This window comes from Manacus vitellinus, unplaced genomic scaffold, assembly GCF_001715985.3.
Source record: "Manacus vitellinus isolate BGI_N305 unplaced genomic scaffold, ASM171598v3 scaffold_2_pilon, whole genome shotgun sequence".
Lineage (NCBI taxonomy): Eukaryota > Metazoa > Chordata > Aves > Passeriformes > Pipridae > Manacus > Manacus vitellinus.
The window spans coordinates 4,624,544-4,637,820 of NW_021940208.1; the positions used below are offsets into that span (position 1 = coordinate 4,624,544).

Sequence of the window (13,277 nt, forward strand, 5' to 3'; positions counted from 1 at the left end):
ATCTGAACTGGGTTAGGGGCTGCAGGATCTGTGGGGTGTTATAGTTTTCCCAGGCTGTTTGTGACTGACAACTACTCCGGGACTTCTCTGTGTGGGCTCCAGGGGTGTGCCATGCGGGACACAACGCCACTCCACCTCTGTGAGGTTCGACCCATCCTTCCCCCTCCACACACACACACACACACACAGAGTCCCCACAAGTTGGTTCAGACCCAATAATAATTGATCTGGTGTCTCACAGGTGATTTTCCCACTTGTCCTTTGTTAATTCCACCTTAGCCTCTGATACATCCAATTTGTTGTATGCCCCTGTCACTGCAAGATCCAGATGGATTCTGTTCCCTGTGGCACCAGAGCAAAGCACACCAGTGTCTACTAAAGCCTTACACCTCTGATATGCCAGGCCATCAAATCCAACATAGTCCTGCATGCCCAGTAACCTCTTTTCTCCTCCTGGATGAAGGCAGGAGCCCTCTATTTCTGTTTCTGGTAAGAGTATTCACTGTCTGACCCTCGCAGTGCCAGACCAGTAGTCCTGTCACCAGGATCAAGGGAAGTGATTTCAGTCCTTCTGCATCTGCGAGATTGCTGACTGCCTTCTTGTGTCTCTACAGCAACTAAACTGACAGTCTTTGTGGGTGACACCTTCTTAACAGCTGTCTCTCTTGTCAGTTCATGTACACAGGCTTCCAGTTTAAAGGTGTGTCCACCATTCCACCTCCTCATGTCCTCCCCCTATCATTCAGGAGGAACTAGAGCGCACCATGTGACATGTGCCTGGAGCTCCATTTACCTCTGACCAGTGCAGGAAAGGACTGATTTCTTATGGTGCCCCTATCATCTAGGGTGCTGACCTGTTAGGTAGAAGAGGTATAGAGATTTTATTCAAAGGTTTGGAGCCAAAACAACACTACCTCCACCACTGATGTATCCATATCCAGGTAACACTATCCTGCTAAGCTTTTAGAATATGATGCTGAGGCACTTCGAATCACCTTCCTCGACATGGCCCGTGTGCACAGGATGTTCTCTGGATCTTTGGAGACCTCACCTTTGTCTAGATTACTGTAGATGACTTCCAGGACTGCTAATTCTCTTAGGTGCTGGATTCCTTCATTTGTGGTAATCCACTTTCCTGGGGAGTTCAAGAGGTCTTTGAATGGATATTTTGCACTTGACACTTGAGAAATACCATCTCCAGAGATAGCAAATTGTTGCCTCTTTTCCAATTCCTCTCTCAATTCCTTGGTTTCTAGCAAGGTATCTCATCTGTGGGGCTATTCCACCTTCTACTGTCAGCCCCGTTATCCCAGCATCGGATCAGCCAGGCAGCAGTCCACTCACCTGGCTGGCATCTGTAATATTTCACATATCTTAAAGTTCTGATGAGGTCAGAGATAGGGTAGCTTCCAATTCCTGTGTGAATTCTCTCAATTTGAGAGAATTCTTTGTCAAATGACTGGCCTGTTGATTAAACCTTTCTTCTTCTTCCTCCTCCTTTTCTAATCAATGATATGGACCCACTCTCTTTTTTACTACTGGGGCAATTACCATAGTTGCTGTTGTTTGGGTTCCTGCCTCAACCACAGCCCTCTGACAGTACTGAACTGTATTTGATAGGCATGGGCCAGGCCCCAATACGGTGCTAGAGACTCCAAGTTTTCATGGGGGTAGGCAAGGACCCTTCTATCAGATGGAGTGTCAGTTTGCCAGGGTTACTTTACTGTTCAGGTGCAAAATTCCAGGCTACAGGAGGTAACAGCTCTAGGAACCTACCCTGATCCTTCCACACACCCTGCCACCCAGGGACAGGCTGTCTCAGGGTACATTTCAGTTATCACCTTACCCAAAATTTGTCTTCTCTTACACCAGGAAGACACCAGATTTCAAAAACACCACAATATGCTAACATTGCTAATTAGTAGTATTAATCAGCTCACATAAGGATGAACAAGGACCTCAGAAACCAGCGTAATAAAAATATTCATATCAGTCCCAGATAGGAAGAGGGAGATGTATTTTCTTATCCCCACCACAAGATAGCCCCCCAGCACAGTAAGGCCATCAATGTCGGGGCAAAGCACATAGCCATTGTTGTATAAACGTGTTCCCAAGCTCAGTGCTATGAAGAGATAAGCAGTGTAGCCAACAAACTCTGTAACAGCTTTCCAGTACCTGAAGGGAGACCACAAGTGAGCTGGAGGGGGACTTTTTACAAGAGCATGTAGTGATAGAACAAGGGGGAACGGTATTAAATGGAAAGAGGAGATATTTAGATTAGATATCAGGAAGAAGTTATTTGCTGTAAGGATAGTGAAGACTGAAACAGATTACCTAGAGAAGCTGTGAATGCCCCTTCCCTGACATTGTTTGAGGCCACGTTGGATGAGGCTTTCAGCAACCTGGTGTACTGGAAGGTGCCCCTGTCCATGGTAGGGTGGTTGGAACTAGGTGATCTTTAAGGTCCCTTCCAACCAAAGCATTCCATGATTCTATGATTCTATGACCTGCACAGATGCCTGCCACTTAATAACTCCTATAACTATAGCACACTTAATATAAAACTGCCATTGTCTCAAGCCTCATACTGAGAACCAAAAGAACTGTGGTGGCTTGACCTTACCTGGATGCCATATGCCCACCAAACTGCTCTATCACTCCCAATCTCAGCAGGACAGGGTTAGAGGACAAAATAAAATGGAAAAACTCATGGGTCGAAATAAAGGTAGTTTAATAAAGCAGAAGCAATGACCGTGTGCGGAATCAAAGGAAAACAAAAGATTTATACTCTACTTCCCATCAGCAGACGATGTCCAGGTACCACTTCCTGAGAAGCAAGCCTTCAGTAAATGTAACATTTGTTCCAGAAGAAAAACATCATAACAAAAAAATGCACATGCCCCCACACCCACACCTTTCTCTTAGGTTTTATTGCTAAGCAAACATCATATGGTATGGAATTTGAATATCCCTTTGGTCAATTTGGGTCAGCTGTCCTGGCTATGTCCTCTCTCAAGATCTTGCCCATACCCACTATACTGGTGATGCCTTAGAACTTTTAGGATTTTTAGCTTTTTGTAGATTTTAATATAGCTGGAGTTTTGTTTCACTTTAAACCATTACTTTCTCACAGTTTGTGTGTCACATTCCTGATGCTTCAGCTTAACCTTCTTTTCAAGGCAACAGATTTTTAGCAAGAATATTTTGTTGGGATGTACCTGGACCAGAATAACAAGAGGCCTTGGAGGGACTCCAATAGGGCAGTTCTGAGGGTGGTACCAGGGCAAAAGGAGTCTTAGGATTGGATGTCCCCACTGGATATGATAATTAGTAAAGATATAAAAGTGTAAGAATTCTGTATGTGGGTGCACATCTTTGTACTCCCTTGCCAGAAGTCCTTCATTAAAAGAACTGCTCTCTATCTATCTATCTATCTGGACAGTTTTTTCTCCTGATTTTTTAGGAAACACTGGTGAGGGAGGAATGCTGGAAAGACAGCCTTGATAACACTGGTGTGTTATCAACGTCTCTCTAGCTACTAGTGCAAAGCACAGCACTAGGAGGGCTACTGTAGGGAAATGAACTCCACCTCAGCCTGACCCAATAATAATATAAGGGAAGACCTTGACATTCTGGAGTGCATCTTCCTGATGATAGTGAACATGCTGGCACTGCCAGCTAGGGCAGGACAGCTGGGAGGAGATGGTGAAGCAGAGAAAATGTAACTAGAAGCTTTTATTTCCCCTGTACTTGTATTTGGGTTGACTAAACGGGATTGCAAAATCTAAATTACTTCAAAATTTTGTATTTTTTTAATCATGTGCTGTCTTCTGGGTAGGTCAGGCAGAAGACTGTCGGCCTGATGGAGTGGCTCATTACAAGGCACTTCACCCTATGAGGATAGAGTGCCAGGTGCTTGCATCTGTATTTTCAAGAGCGAGGGTAGTTAGGACTGTCTAATGGGCATGTGGCTGCCAAGAAATCTCAATTAATTAGGTAACCTGTGACCTCAATGACTTGATGAACAGGAGTAAATGTAGATATCGGGGCTACACTTCAGGAATTTCTACATGCAGGTCTATTATTTGCCTTTTCCTTTAAGTGGAGCTTAAGGTTTTTCCAAATCTACCACTGACATTCTTAGTAGTAAAAATTATTTAACAAAAGAGTATGGGTAGATATTAGACTTAGCTCCTTTCTTCTTCAAGTATTTCTGCATTCTGTATCTCTACAGAAATAGTATTACCAAAGAGATAATACCTAAAATAAATTGGCAATTGTACAAGGTGGATAGTTCTATATTCTTGAAGAGAACAGAAAAATCAGAAGGATTAGGGTCAACAACTTTAGTGCAGTTGAAGGATAAAATTTGAAGTCACTCTAGTGTAACAGAATTGTACTCTTCATTGCTAAATACGGAAAAATTTGCCATCCATATTTAAACTGTTTTGGTGTGCAAAGTTTTCTGTTGCAATAATAAAATTCTTACCACATCTTAATGGAAGAAAGACATTAGATTTTTATGAAACACTCTCATAGCAGTAGTTGATGATACCTTTTTAACACTTGCTCATTCTATGGGTTCACTTATTCATTGGGACTTTTTTGAGATTAATGTAGCACAGGAATCACACTGTTAAAATCAACATTTTATGCAAGTGAGCGTGGTGAAAGAAGGGTGAAAACCAGAAAGCATCCTCTGTTGTGTGCAGATATCTCCATGTGGCTGTTTTATGAGAAAGTTATAGTAAGTTTTATGAGTAAATGACCTTTAAATCTATTTCTGATTTTACCAAAATGTAAGTAATATTTTGGGAAACAACTTGTTACCAGATTCTAACACTGCTTTATATTCTTAGACAGGAAATATGAGGAGAAAATGTCTTTATCTGGCAGCTGGCCTTTACAAGTAGACAATGATATAGGGGCTAAATTTTGCTTCACTTCTAATGTTGCAGCAAAGGTGAATCATAACCAAATGTTCCTCATTAGTTTCAGACTATTTTGTGCCTTCCTTGCTTTATTACTCTTTTTACATTCTCTTAATAAAATACCTGAGAAAAAAAGTTGAAAACTTGTCCCATTTTTCCTGTCACTGGGTATACTTTACAAGGAGAATGCTAAACTTCGCAATGATTTATTCTTCAATTAAGATTTAAAGACTGGATAATCTTCATAAAGTAATGATTGGTGAAGTTTTCATATAATAGTTTTGCAGGTAATGGATTCTGACAATGACAATTTAGAAAAGGACAACTAAACCAAGTAAAAGAAAGATGGGAAAACAGCACTGTGAGTGTTCAGGTTATGTTGATGGCCAGGGCTATACCAAGACAAAAGCTGAAAATTGGTACCATGAAAGGAACGCATTCCTATCAATGGCTGTTTGGACAAGATCGTGCCCCACAGCCTGTTTCTTGCACTTTATCGACATCTCTAAGCACCTGGAAAGTTTTCTCTCCTAGTTGGCTCAGAAAGAGGTGGAACAAAGCCAGCAGTCTTGTTTTGTGGTCCCTGCAGTGTGCTGAGGCAATCTTTGGCTTGTGGAAAGGCTGTTAGGATGCGGTTCAACTTGGAGCAGGTGTTGAGTTGTTCTGTGCTCACGGGTGAATGGCTTCTGGGAATGGAGCCCCAGTAAAGTTGACATAAAACTGCCTTTATGCTCTTCTCGCCAGAAACATCACCAGTATCAAGAAAGATACTAAATACATATGTGAATAGCAAGATGAGCAGATAGAAAAAGTTAGAGTCCCTTATGACATACTAGGAAAAGGTTTTCTTGAAGAAGCATCAAAAATCAGTAATAAAATACAGGTAAGGATCTTCTAAGAAAAAAATACTTTATGATATTTTGAAAAAGCATTTAGCTATTTCAAGGGTGTGATAAAATGTGCAATAAACAAGGAGAGGAAACGCTCTTGAAGGCCTGACCAGTGCCATAGGTCTATTAGTAGGTCTATTAGTACACTGTCCTCTTCCTATAGAGGCAAATTTGTTACTTATTTTTTATCTTTCATGTTGCATTAAAATTAGTTCATTTGGGAGAAGAGTTTACAGGTATGAAACACTGTATTATAGACCACATTTTCTGTTAGTATAGCTTGACACCTACAAGACTTTACCATACCTACAGCATTCATAAAAATGTATTAGCTTAGCACTGAAAAATCATGATAGGCAATATAAAATACATTATTAAACTAGTTTCAAAGATAAACTTGACAGACTAGGGATTGTGAATAAGATTCACTCTGGAAACTGAAGAGAATTGAATAAATTTACTTAACATCATGAACTAAAGCTTACTGAATCTGCACATGGAAACTAAAACTGGCAGAAAAATTGCTGCTGGTTTAGTAAGTCCTAAATATTTTTCAGAGGGGCTTGCCATGCTAGTCAGTGAGTTTGACCTGTTAACAAAAGACTTGGTTTTCTCAGTAACTTTTCAGACATCCTTCCAAGGAAGTTCAAACACCAAAGCTGAAACTCAAACAACAACCTAGATATATTTTAGTAATTAATGAGTCTTCACATAGGATTTGGCACTCATTTTTCTAAGTGTATTAGATATTTTATATTAATACTTCTGAATGTTTCTCTCCTTATAATCCCAAAAGATGGGAGAAGGGATATCTTGATTAGTTTTTTGGGTTTTCACGTATATGGAAAGCTGAGATGCGAAAATGTCAGAGTCAGAATAAAAATTTACATTAAGCTGACAGAGTATCTTTTATACTTTAGGGGTTTTTTTTGTTTGTTTGTTTGTTTTTAACTCCAGCACTATCCAAACAGAGGGTATCTAAACACTCTGAGAGACTTATCAGATCCCTGACTTCTACATGGAACCTGGACCAACTGGAAGGAGGGAGGACACCTTTAACAAGTCTGGTGCTATGGCAAGTTACTATAGTCACTTTGCCCTTTCTGGTGGGCGCTTTTGCAACTGCTACAATAGCAGAGCATGTAGAAGTGACCATCTTCTTTGCTGCCACAGTGCACAGGCTGGCACAGTTACTGAAGCTGTTAGCAAATGTGTGTTTGCATAAGCCATGGATGCAGCTTATGACTGTGCATGTGTGTATTCAGTCACCTCTGCAGGGTAGGATTTGGGATCAGCCACATCTTAAAACATGAAAACTGGAATATCTGTATCTCAGAGGCCTAAGTCTGTACTAACTGAAATATACAGATTTAGCAGTGCATTGCAGTAAAAGGCAAGGCCATGAATCTTGGAGTAGTACATTAAAGATGCTCCGTGACCATATGGGGAATGAGTCCTTAATTCCACAAGTGTACAGAATGACAAGAACAACTGATGAATTACAACAATCAGGTCCATCCTTATGTCAGCTCTACTGTTTTGATTTAAGTTACACTAAAAAGTGCTGGCTCTATGTGTTGTAAATGTTTTGTTCTGAATACATCATGTTCATCAAACTTTCCATAATCGAAGGCACAATTACAAGTGGGTCCTTCTGGCTTTGTTGGCAAGTTCCCATTCATCCAGTGCAGGAGCCTCCAAGAGCTCAGTTTGTTGAGCTCAGCGTTATTGAACGGCTCACTTGAGCCCGAAGCGCTGTATGGCTCACATTGAACTGGAAGCTGAAGTTCACACGTTACCTGGAACAAGGAATTGAGGGAAGAAAAGTCCACAAACCCATCAACAAGGGATGGGAGAAAATGACAGACAGAGATCCTGCTCATAATATCATCACCTGAACCCTCAAATCATCCACATGTACTTTCCCCGAGAGGCTGGTGTGAGAGTGACTTATGTCAATGGCTACATTTCATTTGGAATAAAAAATAAGAAGGAAAGAGAAATGCAGGTCACAGAAAACAGGGTGAAAACTAGACATTATGTCTGCTGATGTGCATTCCTAACACTAAAAACAACCAGATAAAAATTGTGTCCTTCTTCTACCGTCAGTCTGAATTACAGCCTTGCCAGTTATGATCGAAAGCCAGATGCTAGTAATGTTTCAGCAGAAAAATCAGTATCAACACAGACTAAATTGTCTCCTGTCCCATTTCAGACAAATGCTGAAATTACCAATGGCTGCAGCATTATCGCAAGTGGGAATAGAAGAAAGCAACTTGATAGAAACAAGCAGTTACTGTTTGAAAATATTTTGGGCAAGAGATTCATTACTTTTTACTTGTGTGAGGGGCAGAATCCAGTCTGATGAGACAACTGAGGCTCAAACCCCCATGGCTTCTACCACAGACTGAATCAGCATGCTGCAGGAAGAGCCAACCAAGCCCTTGTCAGGATCCACTGCAATCCACCGTCGAGCATCACCCCTGCCTTTGGCCTCATGCATATGGGCTGTCTCATAGGGTGCTGAGAGCCAAGATACCAGCGGCCCCCAGCACTGTCTGTTCTTTGTGGCTCTTGCTGAATGTACAAGCAATGCCCTCAGGATGAGGGAGGCAGTAATTTTTGCTTCTCAGTGAGGAATCCAGATCAGTACAGACCAAACTGGATGTAGCATCAGTGTTGTCAGAGTTCTTTGAAATGGCTGTTATGTCACTTAGAGCTGGGATGACCTTTTTTCAGTCTTTTCCATCTGTTCTTTGGATAATCTAGCTCTTTTCTGTCACTTTGAGATGGACAGACATGATCATGACATTGTTATCCTGGGTTTACTGTACCTTATTTGGTGAAAGCGTTTTTGTAACTATAGTAAAAATATTTATTTCTGATATGTATCCTTACCCTTGAATAATAAAACATTTCAAGAGCTGTAAAATAGTCAAGCTCCTACTTTCATGGGAATCCAATTAAGAAAATCAAATACTCGACATTTTTGGAATACACAGAAACTGAGAGACTTGCCAATACAGCCTGAAGATTATCCAAGTGTCATTGGAATTAGTATAATCTGTGTTTCTTGCAGTACTTGAGGTCACCAGATAAAACTTTGTTTCTGGTATTGTTGTATGCTGTCCCTGAACATCAGAAAGAGAGAATCATTCCTTCTTTCCCACCTCAAAGGACATTCTTAAGGACATTCTTAGACACTAGTGGCAACTGGACCAAGGTGCTCCTACATACATTGAAAAAGCTCTGAGAAGCTGAACAAAATTTGTCAGGTCTTTCTAAAGCACTATTTATGAATGCAGAAGGCCATGTCCTCAAAGTTGCTTGGGTTTTTTGAAAATAAAAAAGCCATTCTCATCAAGTTACTGAAAAATAATTTCATTTAGGTTTGGTCATCAGCATTAAGAAAATGCCTTCATTTGTATCTAAACTTGCACGACATCTATTTCTTTTCCATCTGCTGTGAATATAATGCAAAGAAGGGCTTTGAGGAATAGTGGACTGACTGGCATATACTTCTGGACTTAAATCAATGAGTTCCTCCTGCTGTAGTGGAGTATGTGGTTCAGCCATGCTGGACATATTAATGTGTGAATTGGTGCTGTAATGTATGGATGTTGCTAACAACGCATAGGGAAGTAGGGGAGCTACAGTAGTTTAGAAAGCTTGTCTTGATACTAAATGAGAAGGAGAAAAATTAGTTGTGGTACATGTTGGGATAAAACATAAATCTGAAGAAAAGGAAGAAAATTACTAGGTTTTTGTCCAAGGATGAGTGTGATCCCTGGGGAATATTGTATGCATAAGCAATGAACTTGAAATTTGTGAGGAAATAAAATATGGGCAGCTAAACATTCCCTTTCTTGCCTCAGCTTCGCTTCTAGATGGAGATGTTTCCAGTAACTATTTAATCAAGAGAAACTCTCATTCTGGCTTGTCTTTTCCACTACCTTTGGACTCCCTGTTCCTTTTTGTACTTCAGAACTCCAATGTCTTTTCCTGTTCTGAGAATAACTTTGTTTTCCTAGACATATTGCATCCCTTCTGTCTTCTCCTGTACTGCATCTGAATTCTGATATTCCATGGGTGACCGAAAGAGTGCATTAATCTCTCTTCCTTTCTGTCAGTAACATCTCTGACGTTAGACATTTTATATAGTGAAGTTTGTGGCACAAAACTGATGCTGATCGTTGAACATAAGAAAGATGGAGCAATGCTTTGTTATGTGAGCCAAGAAAGGATTCCAAGTAAGTTTTTATCCAAGATCAGATCTTGGGTAAAAAACAGCGAGGTGCAGCTCCACATTAAAAGGCATCTCTGGCACATGGCTGATGCATTTACAGGACTGTCATTTGAAGGTGATCATGCGAGGCAGACTTATTTCAATTACTTTTTAAATGTGTACCCTTGTGGAGCTGACATTACCTAAGAAATGGCTTTCTTAAGCGGCAAAGAGACTTAGTCTGCTGCAGTATCAGATGCAGGGACAGTTCAAGGAGATTGGTGTATACTTTATTAAACTGAAGGGAAATTTCCCTGCCAGAATACAAAATATATCTCACTCTCCCTACTTTTAATTCACATTTATTACTGAATCCCATGTTGTAAACAAGGTTGAAAGGGAGTTTTTTACAAGCTGCAAATATTGGTACTATAAATATGAACTTTAGAAATCCAGCTCACTATATTGTACGGATAAACTGGGAATAGATTTTTTTAAAATCTGTTTCTGATACAAAGTCAAACAAGACAAGATCCGGCCATCATGTGAATATGAGTTAGTGGGGACTACGCAACTGTGAAGCTATGTGATAGATGTCTCGGTACTAGGAGGGCACATTGTATCAGTTGTGCTCATGGAGGCCAAAGAGGGCAGGGTTCGGTTTCCCAATAGTGCCTGCCAAATTTGTACCTGGCTGAGGAACAAAGATTAGATCTCCTGAGGAACACTGCTTGGCACTGATGTTAAGGGTTCTCTTGTATGTGGGTTGACTTTGGTCCTTGTAAAGGCATAAAATCCATATCTAAAGCCAGATGAATGGTTTGCAAAATGTAATTTTGCAAACAAATACAAAATGTTTGCTCATGTAATACATAAAGCAGTTGGCTTGACTAAAAATACAACTGCTTTCCTTAAAAACAATCAGTTATGGGTGGAAAATCATTGACTCATCCTAAAAGAACTTTTGAGATGCCAACCCATCCCACTCTTCTATCCTGAGTGCAAAGTGAGACTTTCAGAGGGTGAATCCTCCCACAGGACCAGACTGATGTCTTGCTTGAATCAGATTTGTGTGCCTGGGAGCCAGCTCAAAGCACAGAGCCTGAGGACCAACCTCGTAGCCTGGTTACTCCACATTACCTTACATATGGTGCTTACAGGCTAATTACCCAAATTTCATCAGATCAATGGGCAGTTCCCATCACTGGTATTTCAGAAGTGTTGACACTTGGAACAAATTTCCTCCTAACTGACTTGTAGCAGCCCCTTTTCTAGCTGATCTGTGTTGGGTAAAACTTCAGGTGCTTACCAAAACAAGGGTGAGCTGGGATCTGCAATATCTCAGACAAGACCCCTGGAGGTGGGAGAGTTGACCAGTTGCACTAGTTGACCGTCATGACCTGACCAACCTGGTGTGATGGCCTAGTCCCTGCAATGTGGGCTTTGGAGTCTTCTGGATGGCCTACCTGGGGAGTGAACCTGAGATTACGCCATACCTTCAATACTTTGCTTTTGGGGACACATGCAGCCAGTTCCCTTTTTCTCTCCTTCTGCATTCTCCTGGCACAAGAAAGCTTTCCCTGAGATGAGAAGTCTTTGGTGGTTGATTGCTGGATGCCTGGGGCAGGAGTGGGGGAGCAGGGCTGTGAAGCTATGTGATAGATGTCGGTACTAGGAGGGCACATTGTATCAGTTGTGCTCATGGAGGCCAAAGAGGGTGGGGTGCATAGATGGAGGGAGCATAGATGGAGGAGCACTTGCAAATCCGTTTAACTGTTTCATTTTTCTCAGTTGTCAGTTTTTTTCTAGGGAAAGTGCCATATTGGACATTTTCTGAAACATACCCCATCAATGTCATGGTTAAATGATATTTTTGAAATAATTAGGTAACCTAATTTATTTATCAAAACAAGGCAACATTCTTTGCCAGGAAAGTATTAACCTTTCATATAAAAATATCTCTGTAGGTCAAGCCTTGCCTTACACTCTTCCACTTTTATAAATTCATGAAGCAAATTGTGTTTTCCCTTGTCTTCCCTCTCACCTCAAAATTTTTCCTTTCATCCACAGAAACTGTATGCAAATCAAGTCTGTGAGTTCTTCTGGAAAAAAACCTGTCTGTTCTCTCCTTGTCTGTACAAAGCCTGGCACAATGAGAACCTGATCCCTGAACAACATTTTGAAGAGGTTTGTGCTCTGAGCATTTGGATACTTGAATTTTGTTTATCAGCCATAAAGAAGAGAGGCTGTGGGATACAATTGTTGGAACAATTTATCTCTAAAGAAACCAAACTGGTATTCTGTAAGAGCATAGATGTCTAAGCCATGGCAAGGATGAACTCTGTGTTCCAGCAGACTCTGATGAACAAAGGACTACTGCAAACTGAAGTCTGTTTGGAGCACTCGTGTTTTTAGTGGTGGTAACTACAGCAACTAGTTCAGAACTTTTTCAGATTAAAAAAGAAGGTATTACACAAGTCTTCTGTACCTACTTGGGAAGAAAATAAAACTCTGAAATTTGATCTCCCTTAATTATTTCTCTGACAAGGACTTAATTTCTGTACCTGTTTGGTGAAAAGTAAGATCTTCATTACCAACTAGAGGCTAGGACAGGGCTGAATATAAAACCAGGACTATTTTTTTATTGTTATTTCTAGATCAAGTTATCCAGGTCTTTAGAAAGGAGCTGAATTATGCGAACAAATCCTGGGTCAGGTTGAGGAGAGGAGATAAAGATCAGCTTCAGTTCAAATTTCAGCTTTATCCTTGGGTTTGATCTGACCAAAGCAGTTCTCATATTCACTTGTATCTGTCATTTGTTTCTTCAGCTCAGCAGATGAGCACTTTCATTGACAACATAAACACAGCCACAACTCATTTACCTGTGAGGTCCTCATTGGGCCAGGAGCCAAGCTGGCAGGCTTTGCATGTGTATTCATCAGATACATATTCGTTCTCTTTACAAGGAGTGCAGGTCCAACAGCAACTCACTTCTCCTTTACGGATCACCTGAGACAAAAATTGACACTTGATTTATCAGCATAAACACACATTCATGCTGTCCTAGTTGATAATTTAACTTTTTAACCTTTTTTTTTGATAGAAGGGATTTTTAGATTTTATTTTAAAGTGAGTTCCTTTTCATATGTTTTCATATGTAAAATTTGACAAAATTTATGCATTCTCCCCTCATATAAGTACCAGAAGAAAGAAACCACCAAACCTAGAGAA

The 13,277-nt window shown here is 40.6% G+C and overlaps 1 protein-coding gene across 4 annotated transcripts in view; it reads right to left on the bottom strand.

Annotated features, from left to right (window-relative positions):
• GRM5 (glutamate metabotropic receptor 5) overlaps positions 1-13,277 on the bottom strand; it is a 238,295-nt gene that overhangs the window by 29,854 nt on the left and 195,164 nt on the right. For all 4 annotated transcript variants that reach the window (XM_008928326.3, XM_018071431.2, XM_018071433.2 and 1 more), the window contains one exon: positions 12,929-13,055. In XM_008928326.3, coding sequence (XP_008926574.1) covers positions 12,929-13,055 — 127 coding nt within the window. The remainder of the gene's footprint in view (positions 1-12,928; positions 13,056-13,277) is intronic.